The 21,622-nt window shown below is 37.5% G+C and overlaps 5 protein-coding genes across 5 annotated transcripts; all 5 read left to right on the plus strand.

Moving 5' to 3' along the window:
• Positions 1-83: 83 nt before the first annotated feature.
• polr3f (polymerase (RNA) III (DNA directed) polypeptide F) lies at positions 84-3,471 on the plus strand. Its single transcript, XM_079470929.1, has 9 exons — positions 84-327; positions 625-742; positions 835-902; positions 984-1,051; positions 1,130-1,242; positions 1,539-1,682; positions 1,965-2,072; positions 2,176-2,367; positions 2,564-3,471. Exons 1-9 carry the CDS (start codon positions 272-274, stop codon positions 2,639-2,641), a joined length of 945 nt encoding a protein of 314 aa, XP_079327055.1. The 5' UTR covers positions 84-271; the 3' UTR covers positions 2,642-3,471.
• nptxrb (neuronal pentraxin receptor b) lies at positions 3,152-7,770 on the plus strand. Its single transcript, XM_079470928.1, has 5 exons — positions 3,152-4,467; positions 5,388-5,622; positions 5,897-6,138; positions 6,209-6,388; positions 6,481-7,770. The coding sequence occupies exons 1-5, from the start codon at positions 3,778-3,780 to the stop codon at positions 6,712-6,714; spliced, it is 1,581 nt and encodes a 526-aa protein (XP_079327054.1). The 5' UTR covers positions 3,152-3,777; the 3' UTR covers positions 6,715-7,770.
• Positions 7,771-10,007: 2,237 nt separating this feature from the next.
• Positions 10,008-11,842, plus strand: dnal4b (dynein, axonemal, light chain 4b). The gene is made up of 4 exons (XM_079471617.1): positions 10,008-10,088; positions 10,645-10,724; positions 10,808-10,891; positions 11,088-11,842. The coding sequence occupies exons 2-4, from the start codon at positions 10,653-10,655 to the stop codon at positions 11,250-11,252; spliced, it is 321 nt and encodes a 106-aa protein (XP_079327743.1). The 5' UTR covers positions 10,008-10,088; positions 10,645-10,652; the 3' UTR covers positions 11,253-11,842.
• A 1,900-nt stretch (positions 11,843-13,742) lies between these two features.
• On the plus strand, positions 13,743-17,898 carry fam20cl (family with sequence similarity 20 member C, like). Its single transcript, XM_079471395.1, has 11 exons — positions 13,743-13,877; positions 14,193-14,570; positions 14,817-14,992; positions 15,087-15,165; positions 15,639-15,731; positions 15,898-16,013; positions 16,095-16,275; positions 16,424-16,533; positions 16,626-16,707; positions 16,782-16,841; positions 16,933-17,898. The coding sequence occupies exons 2-11, from the start codon at positions 14,197-14,199 to the stop codon at positions 17,177-17,179; spliced, it is 1,518 nt and encodes a 505-aa protein (XP_079327521.1). The 5' UTR covers positions 13,743-13,877; positions 14,193-14,196; the 3' UTR covers positions 17,180-17,898.
• Positions 17,899-18,347: 449 nt separating this feature from the next.
• LOC306902571 (uncharacterized protein) lies at positions 18,348-21,597 on the plus strand. The gene is made up of 8 exons (XM_079471227.1): positions 18,348-18,628; positions 18,765-19,112; positions 19,196-19,420; positions 19,494-19,814; positions 20,021-20,230; positions 20,409-20,490; positions 20,569-20,626; positions 20,721-21,597. The coding sequence occupies exons 1-8, from the start codon at positions 18,538-18,540 to the stop codon at positions 20,781-20,783; spliced, it is 1,398 nt and encodes a 465-aa protein (XP_079327353.1). The 5' UTR covers positions 18,348-18,537; the 3' UTR covers positions 20,784-21,597.
• The last annotated feature ends 25 nt before the right edge of the window (positions 21,598-21,622 follow it).

The raw sequence follows: 21,622 nt of genomic DNA on the forward strand, positions 1-21,622 counted from the left end.
AAACAAAATAACATTTATTTTGTATGTATTTAATGTAAAGTTATGTCAAAATATATATAGTCCGTGTACAACATCCGTCACAAACGTTTCATACAGGCATAATCTAAGACTTCTAAATATGTGAAGCGGAAGTTCCTTGCGCTCGTAGGACCCGAGTGCATGCTGAAATGTTGACACTGTGTTGCTTGAATCTTTAAATTTAAATGGACATTTAAATGATTTGTCTGCATTCCCCTTGCTTTATTCTCTAGTCATTTATTTCACATGAACAATGACTGAAGTTAAAGTAAAAAAAGAGTCAACAGATCCGGTTGATATCGAGAACAGGTGAGCACAGCTGCCTCTTCAGTCTTATGCAGCGTTAGATTTAAGATATTCTTAACTAACCTCAATACCTAATCTTACGTTATTTCGCGTTTTTTTTGGCAGAGATGAAAAATCTTGCAATGTGGTATTCGAAATGTATATTTTAACTTTATGTGTATAGAATTGTTATACAAAAGCAGTATCACACACACCGAAATGCTACTGTGAATCAGCACCAATATGATTATTGACATGCAACACAGTTGCGCTATTTGTCTTGTGAATATAGTTTATGCATCTTCTATTGCTCTGTTAAAGGATTAAAGAGCTTTGTCAGCAGTTTCCACATGGGATCACTGACCAGGTCATTCAGAATGACATGCCACACGTGGAGGCGCAGCAGCGAGCCTCTGCCATCAACAGGCTGCTGTCCGTGGTGAGATAGTGAGCTGTTAATGACGCTGACAGCGAATGATACTCTCATCCTGCCCTTTATACTCATGTCAGGTTCTGCTGTTGTGTTTTAAGGGGCAGTTAGACCTTCTCAGAAGCAGCAACGGCCTGTTATACAGACTCAAAGATGGACAATCTGCCAGGTGAGAGCAAGCTCTATTATTAAAATTCAGCTTGTCTTAAAGCAGCAGTGCACCCATCATTTTTGTATGTTTGTTTTACAGTAAAATAAAAGGCTCTGATAATCAAGAAAAATTAGTTTACCAGATCATAGAGGATGCTGAGAATAAAGGTAAGGTATATATCCTTCTTGCTTGCTGTTTTGGCTTCTACGAGGCTTTGTTATCGACTGCTTTTTCTGCTTTTAAAGGAATCTGGAGCCGAGACATAAGGTATAAGAGTAACCTCCCCCTGACAGAAATCAACAAAATACTCAAGAACCTAGAGAGTAAGAAACTAATCAAAGCTGTAAAATCTGTTGCGGTAAGTTGATGCCTACAAATTGTCACCAAAAAAAGGTACAATTAAATAAAACAAACTTTACGATTTGTGTATTTTAATCAAGCGTCAGTACTTCACCAATTATTTCGTAGACAAGGCTTGTTATAATATACAAATAAAAAAAACATCATTATCAAATAAGTATGGAATGTCGTGTATTATATGCTTTTGAGGTAAAGAACCACCGGCTTTAAAGTAAAGGTTTTTTTTACACTTTTTGTTGTTTTCACATGAGCGGAAACCTCTGCAGTGTTTACATTTTTTTTTCTTTCATCCAGGCCTCTAAAAAGAAAGTTTACATGCTGTATAACCTGCAGCCCGACCGCTCTGTAACAGGAGGGGCATGGTACAGCGATCAGGATTTTGAGTCAGAGTTTGTGGAGGTGCTGAACCAGCAGTGCTTCAAGTTCCTGCAGAGTAAGGTGAGATGTTACTTAGAACCTTACGTTGTTTCATTTTGCACAGTATCTGTGCCACACATGTTCTTCATGAAACTCAAGCAGAACCAAGTTTTATGTCAATCATGGCTACAACCAACACTGGTTATTGCAGGTATTTCAATGGGATAATTTACGGACTAATGAATTTCTAAAAGAAACATTTTCACTGCAAATGCTTTGTTTAATATCTTCATGTGCTTGATTTTCTGAACTATGAAGTAATTTAATCCTAAATACATTGGATGACTGTTATCTTGTTTCTAGGCAGAAGCAGCAAGAGACAGTAAGCAGAGCCCCATGGTGCAGAGAAACAGCTCATTTGCTACATCGCATGAAGTCTGGAAGTACATCTGTGAGCTTGGCATCAGCAAAGTGAGAATCTGAATATTACATGATAGCGGGTTTATCGTGTTATTATTCAGCTGCTCGTGTCATGTGACGAAGCCTGTATGTTTAATCCTGCACCTGTGTTTAGGTGGATCTGTCCATGGAGGACATTGAGACCATCTTAAACACACTGATCTTTGATGGGAAGGTGGAGATGACTATAATCGCTGCTAAGGAGGGGACAGTAGGATGCGTCGACGGACAGATGAAACTCTACAGGGGGGTGAACCCCATCATTCAACCCACTGGCCTGGTCAAAACGCCATGTGGACTGTGTCCGGTAAATTTAACTGTGCTATTCCATTTTTTTATATTGAAATGAAATTCATACATTTGTGACCTAATTTTGGTTTATGTAGTCTATTGATTTACCCTATATATTCTATGATGAATGTTTAGAGAGCTCTAGAGTAAATAAATGGTTTCTTATAGGAAAAAAGGAGCATTGATGTAACCATGTTAACTTTTTCCCTTAGGTGTTCAATGACTGCCATGAAGGGGGTGAGATCTCACCGTCTAACTGTGTTTACATGGCTGAGTGGCTGGACTTCTGACCTGCCAATCGGATGTCTGTGTTTTTCTCTGTGAAGAAAGTGTAATTTTGATGCAGCGATTTGATGCAACTGTGGATATCTTTTTATTTATATTTAACAATTATAGCTTTAATAACATAAGCAGAACTACATTAACTGAACAAGAAGCGGCATCCATCTGGTCTTCAGTGATGTCGGCGGCATAGAAAGACTGTGATTTTTCTTTTTTCCCCACATAGATTATCTTGTCTGACCTTTAAGTCTATCCATGAATAAAAAGGTCATTTTTGTTGATTGGAGTTCTACTTGTAATTGACTATGTGGGACTGTGTTTGTTTACCCAAAGTCTTAGGTTAAGGCTTGAGAAAGGTGGTGTTTGGATAACAAGACTGTTATATGCTCAAGCAAAACATGGTGGAGTAGAATAAAAACATATTTGGTTTAAATGAAAAATGTCTATAGGTTGATGCACTTATAACTGTTGTAGTCATAAACAGGAATATGATTGAAAGCTCTAAGTTGTCAATGTGTTTTCCAAAGAAAACAAAAGCTTTTTAATAAATAACTAAATGTAAATAAACAAAGATTTTCTATATTAATCTACACTGTAAACTAAACTCAACCCATTTCATCTTTAAAAAAACTTAATTTTAATTGCTTATTTGCCCTTAAATTGTATATATTGGCCTATACTTAAATTCACAATGTACATCACCTCATCTTAAATATTACATAGTGCTAAAGTTGAGTTGGCTGCAATTATTTTGATGAGTCAATGTAAAATATGTTAATCACATTTTTAAACAATCTCCCAGCCTGTTGTCGTGCACATCTTCTGCCAAAGCATTCACAAATGATGAAGAGAACAAACGGTGTTTACATCAAGGTGACCCATCACGCATTCTCATCACAGTCTCTCACCGCCCTCTTTCGCGCGAGCTATAGCCATAGTAACCATCCAGAGGGGCGCTTAGCAACAGAGAGGAGGAGACAGCGCGCGACACGGCATCAGCTGCCGAGAGTGGAGAAAAATAACGGATGCGTTCGAGCGTCACTTCATCGAGACGTGTTGAACAACGTTAGATCGTATTTTATTTAGGTAAAACTACATTTCGTTATTTAATTGTAACATTGATTTGTAAATCTAAAGTGCCGCTATGAAGTTCGTCCTGGTTTTAGTCGCAGCTGGCCTTTTGGCTTTTCTTGGCGCGGTCATCTGCATCCTCGCGAGCGTCTATTCGCGATCATCCGTCGCCGAAACCCAAGCGTTATCAGACAACCGCACAGTGTCGCTCCTCGAACCGCTCGCTGGATCCGTCGCGCGCGCCGGTCCGCTCGGTGCTCTCCATGGTGCTGAATCCTATGAAGGAGGCGGACTGGACATCGGCCTTGAGATACCAACGCTCAATGAACTCAGTACGGGTGACGTTACGGGCCCGAGTCCGAAACAGTTCACTCTCAATCGACTTATTTGCACTCCCGTTCCCATCGGTGAATGCAAATCGAGGGCTTTGAGGCAACAAGCCGACGACCCGTTCGGGGATGAGGACTGGAGCCTACGCACCACCGCCGAGGAGCTTCGGCAGATCGTCATGCAACAGAATGATCACATCCTCATGGACCAGAAGACCATCACCGAGCTCACCGGGAAGCTCTCGGAGTGTGAGAACGGGCTGGAGGAAAAAAGTCTCCACGAGAGGAGTATGGGAGTCTGGGCGGGAAACCGGCGCCACATGGCCGGGGATGATGTGAGCGGTTCGGTTGCGGTGCAGCTGCAGACAGCCCGTGCTGTGGAGGAACTGGAAAGAGCGATTTTACAGCTGAAAGACCGTATAGAGAAGCTGGAGGTTGGTATGATGATAATGTAAAAATGCATCAGATTTGACGGTACAAATAAATAGGTCAAGGAAATAGTAGCTATATAAGGAAATTTAAATATTTTATCTGTTAACTGAAATAAACTAATTTTATTAATCTGAAAAAATAAAACTAATGAATATTGAAAAAATAAATGTTTAAACTGAAAGAAATACAATTAGGCTACTACTCAATATATTATTTTAAATACAAAAATGTACTCAGCATTAATACAAATGAACCTGAAAAAGAAATAAAATCAATCAATCAACCATCTTGTTAATTTGCAGTCCATTTCTGTCTTTACAGTTTTTTACAGTATTATTTTCATTACAGTATTTCAAACATCTACAAAAATGTAGAGATTTTTTTACACAAATATATAAAATAAACGAAAATAAAATAACCAAAGCGGGTAACAAAATAGCTAAATTTAAACTTAAAATAGCAAAAATTTTATATAAAAGCTCATTTAAAATAATAATAAAAGCATGGAGCAAACAAAATTTAGGCTACATCAAAACAACAATAACTCTGATACACTAAAAAACTGTTTGTGGTTGGAACTAGTAGGATTATTATTTTGTGTTAATTTGAAACGTAGCAAATTAACACAAACAAAAAATGAAGTAAATCCTAATTTTCGGAATTGTCGCCTACTATTCAGAAAATGCTCTCTGTTTTTATGTGTCTAATCTGCTGAGTGTCTCCATTTTGCTCTTTTGCACATTTCCTGGGTTAAATATACAGATTCATCAATTATAAGAGATATGTGAAGCATCATCCAGTCACCTTAATTTAGACATGGTGATACAGACCTTTAATGATGTTTGTTAGATGCAAATTGATCTGGGTTTCACACTAATGAGTTAAATAACGATTTCCATTCCTTCATTTTTCTCTCTCCCAGCTGGAGATAGGCCCTGCTGCGATGAACCACACCGAGCATGTTGCCAGCACAGTGGGTAGCATCGTGATGGGCGAGCCCGGCAGACCCGTGGAGGATCTGGAGGGAGAGTTGGAAAAGAAGATCCACCTGCTTGAGAAGGAGAGGAAGAATCTTCTTAAAGAGACCCAGGGCCACCACCAGCACATCGACCAGGGTATAAACACCCTGCAGGAGCGTATTGCAGAGCTGGAACAGAGTAAGAATGGAGGACGGGTCAAACTAGAGGCGAAGGGAATGAGATTTGGGAAATGTGAAGCCCGGTGTTAGATTAAGATATAGAGGCTTGTATATAAAAAGATTACGAATGCCTGTAATTTGGCATGAAGAAGCTGTCAGACATGTTGAAAACCTAATAATCGACACAAATAATTCAGTTGTGTGCGTCATACTCACTCGGCTAATGACTCAATTACAACAACTCTTTGTCTCACTCACTCTCACAAACTCAATCTCTCACTCTTGCCTCCCAGGTCTTACAGATTACAGCTACCCACAAGGGTATAAACTTTCCTTCCCTGTGCGGACTAACTACATGTATGGGCTAGTCCGGCGGAATATTCCTGAGATGTACGCCTTCACGGCGTGTCTGTGGCTCAAACCGTCCGAGAGTGGAATTGGAACGCCGTTTTCCTACGCAGTGCCGGAACAACCAAACCAACTCGTCCTGCTGCAAGGAATCCATAACCCGGCAGAACTTCTCATCAACGATAAGGTAAAACCCATTGCACTCGAGGAGAGATTGCACAGACTGCAGATTTATTTTTAACACAAGTCATTCACAGGTGGCACAGCTGCCTCTGTCACTGCCCCATGGCATCTGGCAGCACATCTGCGTGAGTTGGACTCTACGGGACGGGGTTTGGAAAGCATATCAAGGTGGCAAATTGAGAGGGCGGGGTGAAGGATTGTCAGCATGGTATCCGATCAAATCTGGGGGCGTGCTGGTGTTGGGACAGGAGCAGGTGAGCGGGACGGTTAATGCTGGAAGAGTCTTAATTTGCCATATTGTGTTTGTCCATGTGTAACCCTTCTACATTCGCTGGCTCTGGCGCAGGACACCCTCGGTGGGCGGTTTGACGCATCCCAAGCTCTGGTTGGAGAGCTGTCGCTGTTTAACCTGTGGGACCGCGTGCTGTCACCCACGGAAGTCGCTGCTTTGGCAGCCTGTGCAGAATCAGCACTACTTGGAAACGTGGTGCCTTGGACTGATCGTGATGTGGACGTTTTTGGGGGGGCTGTGAAGGAGCCCTTGGATCCTTGCGTTCAGACCTCTCACCCCCGACAGTGAGCGGGGTCTTTCTTTATTGAGAAACGGGGTAAGATGAGACAAAGAGAGTCTTGAAATGTCAAATATGACAGTTGTATCAGTATGTATCTTCACGCGAGTATGCTGCAGGGGAGAGATCTGCTTGTGTTAGTTTGGATCTGTAGAGCTGTCGCCAAAAGCTTTAAGGTTTGTGTGGTGTTGATTTTTTATAAACATTACTTTTTTGTAAGAGGTTTATTAATTTATTTTTACGTGGTTATCTACACACGTGTCTCATTTTTTGTGTAAAGTGGAGCTTTTGTGTTTTGCAAAGCGGTCTCAATGTCTTTGACTTTGTTTATATTACTGTATGTGTTCCCTGGAGTCCTGTCCACTGCAGTACCCCTTTAACAGTACAATCTCACTCAACATGAAATCTAAATTGGCACTGTTTTCTTTAGACAAATACTTGATATTATAATAAAATAAATGCATAAGTGCATGTAATTACAAAATTACGAGACTTTCTTCCAAATTACCAATATTTTTTTATTACACTTTCCATTCATTCATCATTAGATAACATTTATGTTTTTCTTTTATATTATCCTGCATCAAATTACAAAAGATTTGTTTTGAGTTGCAAATGCATTTTCATGTTGACATTAAGTTTACCTTTTGATTTAATTTAGTTCATATTTTTTATTGTTTATCTAATACATTTTTGTCTAGGGAGGACTGATTTTTTTAGTTGGTCTGAGTTTATTATTTTTAAAACGTTATCCACATTCCAAAGATTTATTTTAAATAAAAAAAGTCATTCAAACTTTTTAAAGTTAAGAATGTGAAGAAATGATCCCATACACTTAAAATTATGAATGCAAAACAGTGTTTACTATATTACAGCATCTTGTCGTGTTCTTATTGCATTGTCCTTGGCCATCATAGAGAAAACTTAGGGAAGTGCCTGTCTATTTATTTGAGTATCGCTATCGATTGATGATCAGCTGTGATGTCACTGTAAGTGCTGCTTCATACGTGCACCACCAAGGATCTGCAAAGATATCGTGAAAAATGTGGATGAAAATAAAACTGATGAAAATGACGGTTGCATTGTCTTTATAAACGTGTATTTACGGGTGAAAGAGAGTTGAAGCCTAATTGAAGCCTCTCTTGAACATTTATAACATTTTTACGTTGGTCTCACAGATTCTATATTGATCTTAAAGGAAAAATGAAAATCGAGTTGTTCAAAATGTGTATACATTTATTTGTTTTGAAAAAAGATACAAATATTTCAAAGAATGCTTGTAACCAAACAGTTCTTGGCCAACATTGACTACCATAGTAGGAATAATTGCTTGATACAAAATAATATATTTTGAAGAAAGCAAACAGTTCTGGGGCACTTTAAACGACCATTGTCATTTTCCTATACAAGGGTAGTCAATGCTGCCCTAGTACAAACATTCGTCCAAATATATTTTTCTGTGTTTATCAGAACAAAGAAATGTATACATATTTCGAACACCTGGAGGGTGAGTAAATGATGACAGAATTTTCATTTTTGGGTGAACTGTCCCTTTAAGGCATATTTGACATACTCCACTGCATCCAAAACAAAGCAAATAATACTGAACATAAAATAAGACTCTGTTGTATGTGCACAATACCCAGATTATGTTGTTCTTCAATGGCTTGAATAATTCAAATTCATGTGATTTCTGGCTAAGGCTTTTGCCTACTTGCAACCGCAGTCTCTCTCTCTCTTCAGGCTGCTGCTGTTGAATTATAGATGTGTGTTATTCACCCCCCTCAATCACATTGACCCCTGCTGCATATCCTCTACCTACTTTTCTCTGCATACATCTCTGTTTCTTCCTCCACACATCACTTGGACTGTGCCATTTTATCTCGCCAATATTGCTTGATTCATAACCACGAAACAGCCAGCTGGGAATTTTTACAAGAGAACTAAAAATTGATTTGAATCATAGATGATGATCAATGCATTTAATCCCCACAGCATTTCTTACACACGTTCATGTAGTGACACTTGGAAGAGGTTTTCTGGGTAGTAGCGCTCGTGAGTGTCATTTTGTCCTATTCATTTTCCTCCACAGCACAGCCGGTACAAAAGCCATTTTTCACAGTTTCCCAGCTGTTGCAAGCCTTTCCATCACTCTATTGATTCTTCTTGTCTCCCCTCTTCCTTTATCTCAGCATCTCTCCATTCTTCTCATCTTCATTACCGTCCTCCACAGGTACCATTCTTAATTTACTCTTCTAAAAAGAGTTATTATCCCCTCCCCCTGCTTTTATTTGTAATTTATCTAGAAACGGAAAATCCCATATAATCCAATAAATTTAAATCAAAGCATTGTCTCTGTGGGATACTCACAAAAAGCTTTTAGATGATCAAGTGAGATGACGTGCCTACATACCAACACTGTTCAATGCAATAAAAAGACTCTATACACAAACACATTTTTATGCATTACTTACTGTTTAATGCACATCTATTGCTTATGCACATTTTTTTTTAAATTTGGCAAAACCATAATTATGATTGTTTTGGCTGTTTTTATAGACTGTTTTTTAGAACTGCAAGAGTAAGCTGTTCTGTGCATCAGTGTCAGCTATCTGGGGCACAACTGAAATCACACGCCGGGCACAGATGTGACTGGAGCTTAATACAGGTTAGGGATGACTAAGACAAAACAACAACAACACATGAATGTAACGGGTCCTGTGCACCAGAAGGTCTCTGGAGCTGCTGTCATTTAGATTGCAGGATTCATCCTCAGCTCAGACTGCAGTAGGGTTATGTGGGAATATGCAACAGACTGCATCTGTGCCTAATAACATCAGGCTTAAAGACACCCAAAAACGACAGTGTCCTCCGATGTACTGTACCACACAAAAGTATACAAATGAGATGTAAGTTAAAATTTCATAATAGTTTAAAAGTCTTCATAAAAGTTAAGAGTGAAGGCTTTGTAGTCACACTTAAAATTGAAAATATGTTTGAATGAGCTTGAATAAAATATTAAAGATAAGAAGGACTTGAAATATATCATCTTTTAATAGCACTTTTGTGCTGCTTTTATAATTTTTTTTGTATAGTATTATTGTTATTATAGTAGTTTTTATTTATTTAAATATATATATATATATATATATATATATATATATATATATATATATATATATATATATATATATATATATATATATATATATATATATAGTAGCACTCGAAAGAGTGACAGTTCATCGGACCAATCACGACAAATAACGTTTGGCGAGGGGCGGGCTACGTACGCTACTGTCGTGTAGGAGTGGTTGCCATGGTGGACATGTCTCCTTAGCGACGTTGTTTTAAGTGCATCGAACTTCATTTTTCCTTCATTACGGTAAGTAAACATCTCATCTTATTTGTTTCATTAAATTGTTTACAACGTTAAACAAGTAGTCAACAAAAACGCTGTAATGGCAGGGCATAGCAACCTAGCCAAGCAGGTTAGCTAACAATGCTAGCCTGCTAGCTGTGTGGTTACAATGACTGCTTTTCATTATTAATCATGGTACTTTTATGATAATAACTCTGATGTTTTAGTATTGGATCATATTAATAACACGGGTTTAACACTGCTATGCTATATCTTACTGTCAAATGTTGCTTGATATATTATTGTGTGTATAACAGTACCACCTGTCACTGTATGGTAAAATCTCATTCATAAGGAAATACTTTACCAGACAATTAACAGGCTTGAATTTAGACATTTGTGTTTAATTGTAAATATTATGATTATTTTACTACAACAATAACAAGCTATTGAGTCTGTTTGTTAATGCTAACCAAACCAATGATCCAGCTGCAACAGAGTTATTAGCTGAACAGAATTAGGATATTGGATTCCTGTGACCTTTTTAATACGCCAAACCCGTTCTTGTGTCCTCACCTAGAGAACACAATGGCAGAGACTGCTGACAGCAAGAAAGAAGAGGCAGACTACAAGAGACTACATAGTTTCCCTCTTATACGGGTAAAACCTCATTTATCCTTGTTTTTTAATTGATCACATATAAAGGATTCAAACTGTATCAAGTTGCATTTGTTTTTCCAAAGCACACAGATATGTCTGAAGAAATGAGGGTGGAGACCATGGAGCTGTGCGTAACAGCATGTGAAAAGTTTGCCACTAATAATGAGGTATTTCTGTAGTCATTCAGTATTACAGAAAATCTTACTGTTAACGTTTTTATTTACTTCTGATACGATCAATTGTTATTTTCTGGTCTTTCAATACATATTTTGTGAGCAAACAATGTGAGATTCAATCTCCTTTTAATCTCATCGCCATCAAGAACCAAACAAGATCCAATTTGTGCCTTATCTTTCCTAACAGAGTGCTGCTAAAATGATAAAAGAGTCAATGGATAAGAAGTTTGGAAGCTCTTGGCATGTGGTTATTGGCGAGGGCTTCGGTTTTGAAATCACACACGAAATGAAGAATTTACTTTACATGTTTTTTGGTGGAAGCTTGGCCGTGTGTGTATGGAAGTGTTCCTAGCCCTCACAAACTGTTCGGCAAACACACACTTTGTGTGTGTGCTCAGAAAATATATGTTTTTTTCTTTGTCATTTTACAGTCATAGCTTCATTTCTTGAAGCTTTTTTGAAAGTTCTCCTCATCTTTGCCGATACGCCATATTTGTCCATCTATTCCTGTTTTTACTCTCCTACAGTTTCTTAAATCCTTCCTTTAAATACATATAATGTATTTTTATAAGATAAAATGCTATTTTTAATGAATCTGTGAATATGTATGATCTGTTTTTAAAACTTAAAACATTTTTTATAGGCTGTAGTTGTACATTTTGTATAGCCATAATGTGTTTGTTTTAATTGTTATAAAAATGAAAATTAATTATCTTGTGTAATAAAACACCATTAGAAGTGAAGCATCTGTTTATTGTATTGTCCTGTTTGCTACTTTTATCCAGCAGAGGTGAGATTGTGTGATAACCAGTGGGTAAAGCCTCTAGACCACATCCTGTGTCTTGCTAGATGACAGATTTGATGTAATATTATAACAAGACTGTAGAGGGAGATATACCTAGGAAGTAAACGGTGTTAAAGCTAAAGTCGTATTAAAATACTTTGTGCAATTCATCTTAATACTAGTGTCATTTGTTAAGCTAAGTAGTGCTTTGAGTATTCCAAGCAACACTGGCTCAACCACGTTTGACAAGCCTTCTGTGTATGTGTTCACATATTGAGGGTAAAGTGTTTGAGGCGTGTTTTCATTGACAGATTATTGCACAAGGGAGTGTACAAATCTGAATCCGAGCATCTGTTACTCAAGAGAGATAGACTTACACTGACCTGCTGTCAGGTTACTGTGCCCTCTGTGTCTAAACACACACTAAACTTTTTTAACATAAGGCGATTTGTCATCGAGACACTGCAAACTTTGCAAAAATGTAGACTTAATGAAGTTATTGCATATTAATAGCATTTTCTATTTTCAATTTCTGAAAGGCATTCATAAACATATGAAGCATACACATTCGGCAGATTTGACTTTAACTGAAGAATTCTTTAAGAATGAAAAACAAGGTCTTGAAAGACATGGGGTAAGTGATTCATTTTATTAATTATTCATTAATTTGGCTAAACTATTTCTTTCAATGCATTGCCTCTTTAATAATTCCTTTATTACGTCAACCTTTTGGCCCACCCCACTTCCACACTTCCACACTTTTTAAAGGATTTATGTGCACACCCATTTATGTGCTTGAGGAGTTTGGCCTTTGCATCTTGTTTGTTACTTAGCAACCCGGTGTGTTCTGGGCTCGAGCCGGTTCCGGATAGATCCGGCGAGCTCGGAGCCCACTCCCTGCACAACACGCCAAATACGCATAACCTTCATTCCCATGCTTTACCATCTATCCCAACAAGGAGCTGTTTATCGGCGAGGGCGAACTCGTGAAATGTGCCTTTGTGTTTTATAAGTAGATCTTGGATTTCTTTCATTATTAGCGTTTAGTCACACCACAGATCTGTTTATCTCTCTTTTGTTTGTACTGTATCGTGCAATTTATTCTGATCACAGATGGTGATGTATTTTCCAGTACGATTATTCATCTGATGGGACACGATTAGATGTGATGCGGTTGTGGGCGCATGTATGTGTGAGAGACGTGTTGTCATATGCGGGCCAGTTTGTCTCAGGGTTGATACTAGGGTGAGATTAAAGGGCCTTAAAGATTTTTAAACACCCATTTTTTACTTGTCATTTTATTTAATCTTCATGTCATTCAAAACCTGTATCTCGCTCTTTCTTCTGTGGAACACAAAAAAATCTGTAGTTTTGTGTCCATACAATGGAAGTCAATGGGGGTCAATGTTGTCTGCTTACCAATGTTTTTTAAAATATCTTTTGTGATCTGCAGAAGAAAGAAAGTCATAAAGGTTTGGAATGACACAAGGTTGAATAAATCATAAAATAATGTTTTAATAATGTTAAAATTTTGGGATAAAACTTTAATCTAGGAAACTGTGTCATGGCACAATATTTTAGAAAAAGCCCAGACCATAATCTGTTGGCCATTTTTGAACATCACAAAACCTCGTTTTTTTTTTCTACATTTACATGTAGTAATTTAGCAGATGCACAAATGAGGTAAACAATAAAAGCAATTGGAACAACAAAAAGCATATGAGGATGTTTTTCAAAGCACACTTTCCCATTTTAGTTGTACTTTGGTCAACTGAAAATGTATAGTTTTTTGAGAACACAGATGAGAAAAAGCTTTAAAATATTTTGAGCATATTACAGTTTCCTGAACCAAATAATGATAACATTCTTTATAATAATATACAAACTATAAATCTGCATACATTACAATACATTTTTTTGTTAAGGTTTTCTTTGCAAGCAGATCATCATATTTCATGGTCCTTTCTATATTTAAAACATTTGAATACTACTGAGGCCTCGAGTCCAACTTGAATACACATTGTTCTGTTAATAGAGAAATCCTGTGTGTCTAAACACACACTTCAATTCAGATCAACCTAACCTGGCACCAAAAGAGTAAGAGAAAGAGAACAAACAGAGGAATGAAAGGGTAAAGGACAAACTGAGCTTTCTTTTTGTCCAAACAGTCGGATGAGAAAGGCTTGAATCAGGGTACGTTTTTCTATGTATTCTTTTTAACAGTTTAGACTTAAAATGTAAGGTGTACTTCCTTACCTTTTTTCTTCATTTGTTACCTTCATGCTTTTGCAAACCCATGTTTTGGAAAACGTTGGGGACTAATAAGCTTAGTCTGCATTTACTTTTATTGTAGACAAAAATATGTAATGAAAGTGAATGGTGACTGAGGTTGTCAGTCACTAACATTTTGGCTTTATAGGTTTGGAATGACACAGATCAGTAAATTGTGCTAAAATCTTAACTTTTGGTTAAACGGTCCCTTTAAAACGCTTCACCATCTTATTTCAGCACAATGAGAGTATGTATGCGCCGGCGCTCGCAGACCTTGCGTGCTTGGCTGGTTATTTTCCTCACTCTGCACTTGCTTCTGATTTTGCTGGTGCTGTCCATGAACCACTCGCCCTGTGAAACCCATTCAAACTCCGACAACCAGGCCTCCATCAGTGTCTCCATACACAACGCATCCACATCAGAGAGAGAGGCAGCCACTGCAAGAAGTGACATCATGGAAGAGGGAATAAGAGGTGCAGAAGCAGACCTCGCCAAACTCGTTGCTCTGTTCTCCCACCCATTGTATAATTTGCCCACCCCACCGGTGCCTGATACTGACCGGCTGTTGAAAGTTCGAACAAAGACAAAGGAGGAACTGCACAGCACGCAACAGTGGTGAGTGTATTATGACATCACTTGTAGTCACCTGCATATGGATTTCATAATTTTCTATTATAACATGCATAATAAATAGCTTATAAATTGAATCTGTAAAAGTTTGATATATAACAAAATAAATCATACTCTTGAAAAACGTGATTTCATGATTTATATTGTGATCATATTTTAGTGTCATAAATCAAAATCTCAAAATAGTCAAAAGCTAATTACATCCCATCTATTAACATTGTTCCTCCCTAGGATGAGTGCCAATGAGGACGGTTATGATCCTGTCCAGTGGAACTCCAGCACTGAGACACATCCACCCTGGCTGCGCTTTCACCTTGGTATATCACGCTGGCAGATGTATGGGCACAAAGATCACAACCTGCCAATGCTGATTCAGCAATTGGCAGCCCACCGCATCGTGAGTGCTGGTAGGTGACCTTACATTTTGCAACCAAAGGAATTTTATATGCCAAAGGAATGTGAAGAGAGACACAGAAGTGTTATCTTTGACGATTCTCTCAGTGCAGAAATCTGGGGGGACACAGCTGAAGTTGGTGATGTCATTTCCTAATTACGGACAGGCGCTCTTCAAACCCATGAAGTGAGACCCACACAACATAAAACAACATGAAATCCGTAATCCTTATCTTATATGATTCCACAGATATAAAAAAATTCATACGGTTTAAAATTTTTTTTTCATTATGACTAACTGTAAAGATGCTAAATAAGGTTCTTAGCAGTGATGTCATAAGGACCTTTTTGCTTTCCCAAAGAAGCATTTCTGTCTTAGCTTTATAGTCCAAAGACCCCTTTTCCACAACCTTTACCATTGTGTGCAAATAGTTTATGTGGATGAAATCGTATGTGTACGTATATTACTACAGTCAAATAAAGTGGAACTGACTTAACCTATTAACTTATACCCAACACCTTGGTTTATAAATTGTGGATAAGATACTTTTATTATTGCCTTCAAAACTGACTTGTTGTTTACGTTTAGCCAAAAAAGTTACAAATTGCAGCTTTCACAAAGCTTTAATATTTTTGTAAAACTCAAGAATATTTTTTAAGACAGGAACGCGACGAGGAGACCAATGTGAATTTGTATTACTTCTCTGACTTTGAGAGGCACAATGCAGAGATTTCAGCGTTCCACCTGGACAGGTAAGATTTACACTTCATAGTGTTTGAAAATATACTGTAAATCAAACATTTCATTAAATTGCACTGTGAGTGTTGCCACACTGCCGCAATTGTACGAGTACTTTCCCAATATGCTGTTTAGAAGCCTCGTTCTTATATGCATCCTTTTTTTTGCTTTCACACTAAGGATACTGGGATTCAGAAGAATGCCTCCGGTGGTCGGAAGAATTATTAATATAATTAAAGAGATCAAAGACATCACCACGGATCATAAACTCGTCTCAACTTTTTTCACTTCACCAGGTTTGTTTTACATCTAAAACTGGTGTTCTAGATCTTCCAATTTTGTTGTTTTGATACATCGGATTGTTTTCTTTTTTGTAGTAGGGAATTGGTGTTTTCATGGCCAGTGTTCTTATTACTGTTCCACTGAGCATGCCATCTGTGGGCATCCAATCATGATAGAGGGCTCTATGGCCGTTATGTTGCCAGATCAGTCTTTGGCACCTCGCCGCTCCTGGCGGAGCCCGTGGAGACGGTCCTACAGCCGGACCAAGCTGGCACTGTGGGTGAAGTGTTTGTGTTATCTAATATCTGGGTTTGGCTATAAATGCATTATTTTGTAGATAACGTGATATGGTGAACAATGGAACATTTATTTACTTACTGTAGGGACAGAACCTACAACACATTGATGGTTATTATTGTGTCAGGTGGGAGGCAGACTCCAACTACTGCGATTCAGTGAAAACAACTCCTCCATATGATCAAGGCACGCGATTGGTGGATCTGATAGACATGAGCATTCTCGATTTTCTCATGAGTAAGTCTTGCGATTGCACTACTATACTTTCATGAATTGTTCTCTGTTGATGTCTTTTACTTTACCTGCTATTTCATTTTTTCCTCCCTCAGGTAACATGGATAGACATCACTATGAAACATTTGAGAAGTTTGGCAATGACACATTTCTAATACACTTAGACAACGGAAGAGCGTGAGTATTCAGTCAATAGCTGAGAATAAGATATGACCAAGATTGAGTTGCACAGTTGATCTGTGTGTTTGTAGGTTTGGACGTTATTCTAAAGATGAACCCTCTATACTGGCTCCCCTTGAGCAGTGCTGCAGGTAAAACAAGCATCGGTAACAAGTTATGCATGTCTAATTTACCAGACTTTTCCATTTAACCATCTGACCGTATTCTCTCTCGCTTTCTCAGGGTTCGTCGTTCGACCTTGCTTCGTTTACGTCTGCTCTCTCTCCCCCAGTATCGCTTGAGTGATGTCATGCGTGCTTCTTTGTCTCGAGATCCCCTTGAATCCGTGGCCCCCCTCCTCACTGAGCCACATCTCTCTGCTCTCGACCGTCGCCTAGCAACAGTCATTCAAACCATTCATGAATGTTTGCAGCAGCATCAATGGCACAGTGACGTCATATATGATGACATCAATGATTACACTGGCTAATATTCTGGGCCACTCAAATCAATTACATTTAGTTATTTAAAGACGCTTTTATCCAAAGCGACTTACAAATGAGGAGAACAACAGAAGTATTGATGAAATATAGATTATTGTACATTGTTGTTGATGTTGGTTGAGATATACTGCTTAACATTTAAAGACCCATTAACATCATTCAACCACAAACAGCCAATCAGCATAGTTTTATAGTTATATTGTTTAAAGCAGTAAACATGGATCTACCAAAATGTAACAATTTTTATAATTATTGTATATGTGGACTATGTGTATCGATTCTTCTTTATTGGCGTAACTAAATAAGATGAATTCTCCTAGACTTGAATTTATAAATTTCACAGTTGGTATTTCACAGTAATACCTGATAAATGGTTTACCTCCAATGAGCTCCATAAAACCTGAAACTTTGAATGTCCAAATTTGCTGTTTTTCAGGAAATTAAAAACTGTACTTTTTAAATGAACGAATACTGTGTTGTCAAAATGTACTTGTTATACTTTTAAATACTTTTTATTGGTTAGATATTTGCAAACACAGTAAAAAACATAAAGGCATTCATGGCAAAAAATGTAAACCACAAAAAATGGAGATACAAGGTTTTAGAAGGAGAGTAGCAATATATTCTACTTCTGATAAAATGAAGTTGATAAAATGAAGTTTAAATTGAGCTGTCACTGCTTCAATAAAACATTCACAACACACTGCTTGAGTTTCCGGAGTAAGCCAGAGTTTCTTTAAAGTGTTTCTTTAAAGTTCTGCTCAAACAACAGCTTCTTGGGTGCATGCGAAAGTTTTGCCAATGGGCTTCATATGCAATATATACAGTATATCATCTTTTTGTTTAATACATTTCAGTATTAAAGGAGTAGTTCACTTAAAAATAAACCCCCACCGTATAGCCATAGTAATTTGTATTCCTGCTATGAAAGTGAAGTGAACTACTCCTTTAACAGATAAATACATATTAACAAAGACGGTAGTTCACACACACACACAGAGAGAGAGAGAGAGAGAGAGAGAGAGAGAGAGAGAGAGAGAGAGAGAGAGAGAGAGAGAGAGAGAGAGAGAGAGAAACATTATGCTTATAACTCTGGATAATATTGCAAAACAGTAACAGAAAACTAGAGATGACAAAAACCCACTCGGTTAAACTACAACAGTTTTTTAAGGAAGGAAATAAGATCCCCAGTTTGCTTGCCTCCGATTTTATGATGAAATAGCACCTCTGTAACACATTGCTCAAACTTGTTTGTTAGTTCTTTTAAAATCTTTTTCGTTAAGAAGTAGAGAACATTGTCAGAATTGTTACTGTTTTGATCTTCTGGATTTCTGAACAAACATTAATGTACTCTTTATATCACATTATTCACAATAGTAAGAGCATGGGCTTTAACTTTGCATTCGTATCACTGATTCTACTGGTGAACATTGAAGGTAAGATCATTATTGTGTTTAAATTGTGTCTTTTCCGTGTTCTCATCAAAAAAATTTGAAGTACTTTTATTAAAAAGAATTCATTTTTCATAAACCCCAAATTCAGAATGGGCTTAAGTATTTTTATCTTTTGTAGATATACTAACATTGGAGCGCTTACATGTAACCTGTGAACACCAGAACATTTGTGCATCAAGGGAGACCGATGTGACACTGAAGTGTGTTTACTTTAGCGACGACAACAAACCTGGGTTCTGGTTCAACCAAAAACAGAGTAAAAACTGGAGAGAAAAGGACGTGCCTGAAGATTTGACTTTAGATTTAGACTACTCAGGACGAGTGAAGCAGTGGATCACTAACTATCAATTATATCTCACAATAAGAGATGTGAGAGAGAGAGACTCTGGAGAATATCAGCTCATGTTCATTATGAAGGATGGAACTAAATACATCAGTTTAGTCACAGTCAATCTAACCGTCACAGGTGAATCTACAGCTCAATTCTGGTCAGTGGATTGAGTATACTCATTTGTCATGTAAATATTCTCAATGTTTTAATCTTTTCAGTCTTGCAGGTGAAGGTGCATGCGCAATATACAGAGAAGAGAGATCAGAGAGTATTGACATGTGAAACGTCCTGCTCTTCGGCCCTGAATGCTGGGTATGTCTACTGGAAAAAAGATGGACAATATATACAAAATGTTTATACTGAAAGACTTTCCGTGTCATCACGTGAATATGCTGCCTACTTCTGTCTTACTCCAGACCATAAAATATCTTCTGCTCCTGTGTGTGAGTGTGATTTCCTTTCGTTTGCATTAGTACTTTAAATGTGTCTTTATATTTAATACTGTAGTTACTGCAGGTCTTACTGACAGATGCTGGGATGTGACCTACACGTCTAGAAGAGTTTGTGCTTTAGTGGGATCAACATTAGATATTCACTCTTCATACTCACATCCCACTGGATATACAGTAGTGAACACATTCTGGCATTTGCCAAACTTTAAATTCCTGGATCTGCGTGAGGAGCAGCAGTTTGCTGGTCGTGTGGAGTATGTGAGGAACACAATGAGAATCAAAGACGTCAAGATGAACGACTCCGGTGAATATCAATTCAGAATCATCACTAAAAATGCAAACGGAACATTTTCCGGTTCACCTGGAGTCATTCTTACTGTAACAGGTAACAACTGCTTGTGATATGTAAAGCCAGGGCCTGAGCTATCCAGCTGTCATTGAAGTTTAATTCAATATATTGGGGTAGGAGGGTGGGGACATACTACTTTAATGCACAATATTTGTTACATTGAGTATAACCTACTTTTGCAAGATTATTCATAGATGTTGCATAGATATTGACTAAAAGGGTTGATGGTTTTTGTTTTTCAGACACACAGGTGACAAGCAGCCCAGTCGTTGTGTGTGCCGGAGAGAAAGTGATATTAAGCTGTTCAACCAAATGCACTCTGGATAAAAGCATGACATTCTCGTGGTACAAGAATGGACTGCCGGTAACGGATGGATTCACATTATTAAACAAACTGTACCTGGACTCAGTCAACAATGATGAGCTGAAATACTATTCCTGTACTGTCACAGGTAGCATATGTTGATTTTATTATTTGGTTCAGTGCAAAATGTTTGAGGTGATAAAATATAACACAGACAATTTGTTGTTGACAAGGTTGTTGCATTTGGTTCCACTTTCCATTTTTAGTTTTTCTTAGTTTTATTAAGAAAAGTCATTCTTAGTCATATTTAACTTCTTTGTGTTTAGGGGAACCAGTGAAAAGTCTAGTGTCTCACTTTCTGATTGTGTTTGTGGTTCAAGTACTCATTATTGGAGCTATCTGGGTGTGGTGAGTCAAATATGGTTGGTAATCATTAAAATATGGAAAGTCTTGAAATGAATTCTGTATTTAAATATGGCCCCACAGGTTTTTCTTGAAAATATTCTTCTTGTCTAAAAAACAGATTAATGACAAAAATGAAGAGGTGAGAACTTCTAGTCTTTTTGGACTACATGGCCAAATTGGTTTTACTATATAAAATGTTTTCATTGATTATGATATTTGTCTGCCTATCTTAGATTCAGACGCCTCATATGTCTGCATGTACATCTGCTGTCTCTCCAACAGAACTGGTGGCGTGAACACAATGATACAGTAATATCACATACACTGGTATAATAATGGACCAGTTTGCATAGTCTGAAAAAGTAAATTTTTTACAACTCCGAAGGCAGCTAATTTTCGCTTTGTATCACTTTTTACATTTTGTACAAATTCTGTGTATGTATGGTATTGACTGCTCGATACGTGCACATGTGTAAAAAGATAATGCATTACTTTCTTGTATTAAAAGTCTCTAGGTGGCCTACAGTTTACTCGTCTAGCCTGTAGTGCTGCCTCTTGGTCATGATAACTAACTAAAGTGCAACAAAGTCACTTTAGTTATGAAACGTGTTTTTTTCTGCTGTAAGCCCATGCATATTTTTATTATAAAGGGCATTAAACAGTGTTTATTTTATTGTGGGTAAAATGCAAGGAACATAAACTAAATACATTTATTTGCCAAGTGCATGTGCACCACATTTATTAAAGATTCAAAATTTCATAAGCTTGGTATCGAAATTGTCCAAAACCATGGGCTTAAAATAATAAGAATTAAATTATGATGAAGTCATAATGATTAAGCATGAACTGAGTATTGTCCTGTTGGTTGTGAAATTGAGGTCACTAACAATTAATCACCACAGGAACAAACACAATATAGTATTGGTCATGGAACTGAATTTGTCCAGAATTTGTCTGGATTTTGTCCATAGATGCTTTAGATTTTCTACCTGTTTTAGATTTAAGATTGGATGTGATTTACTGTTGATTCAATTTAAGTTGTATAGCGCTTCTTACAATTTTCTTACAAGTTTCAAAGCAGCTTTATATGAAATAAAGCGTGTAATAATCATAATTGAAAGGGACATGAAAGAGT

The sequence above is a fragment of the Barbatula barbatula genome, assembly GCF_947034865.1.
Source record: "Barbatula barbatula genome assembly, chromosome: 13".
NCBI lineage: Eukaryota > Metazoa > Chordata > Actinopteri > Cypriniformes > Nemacheilidae > Barbatula > Barbatula barbatula.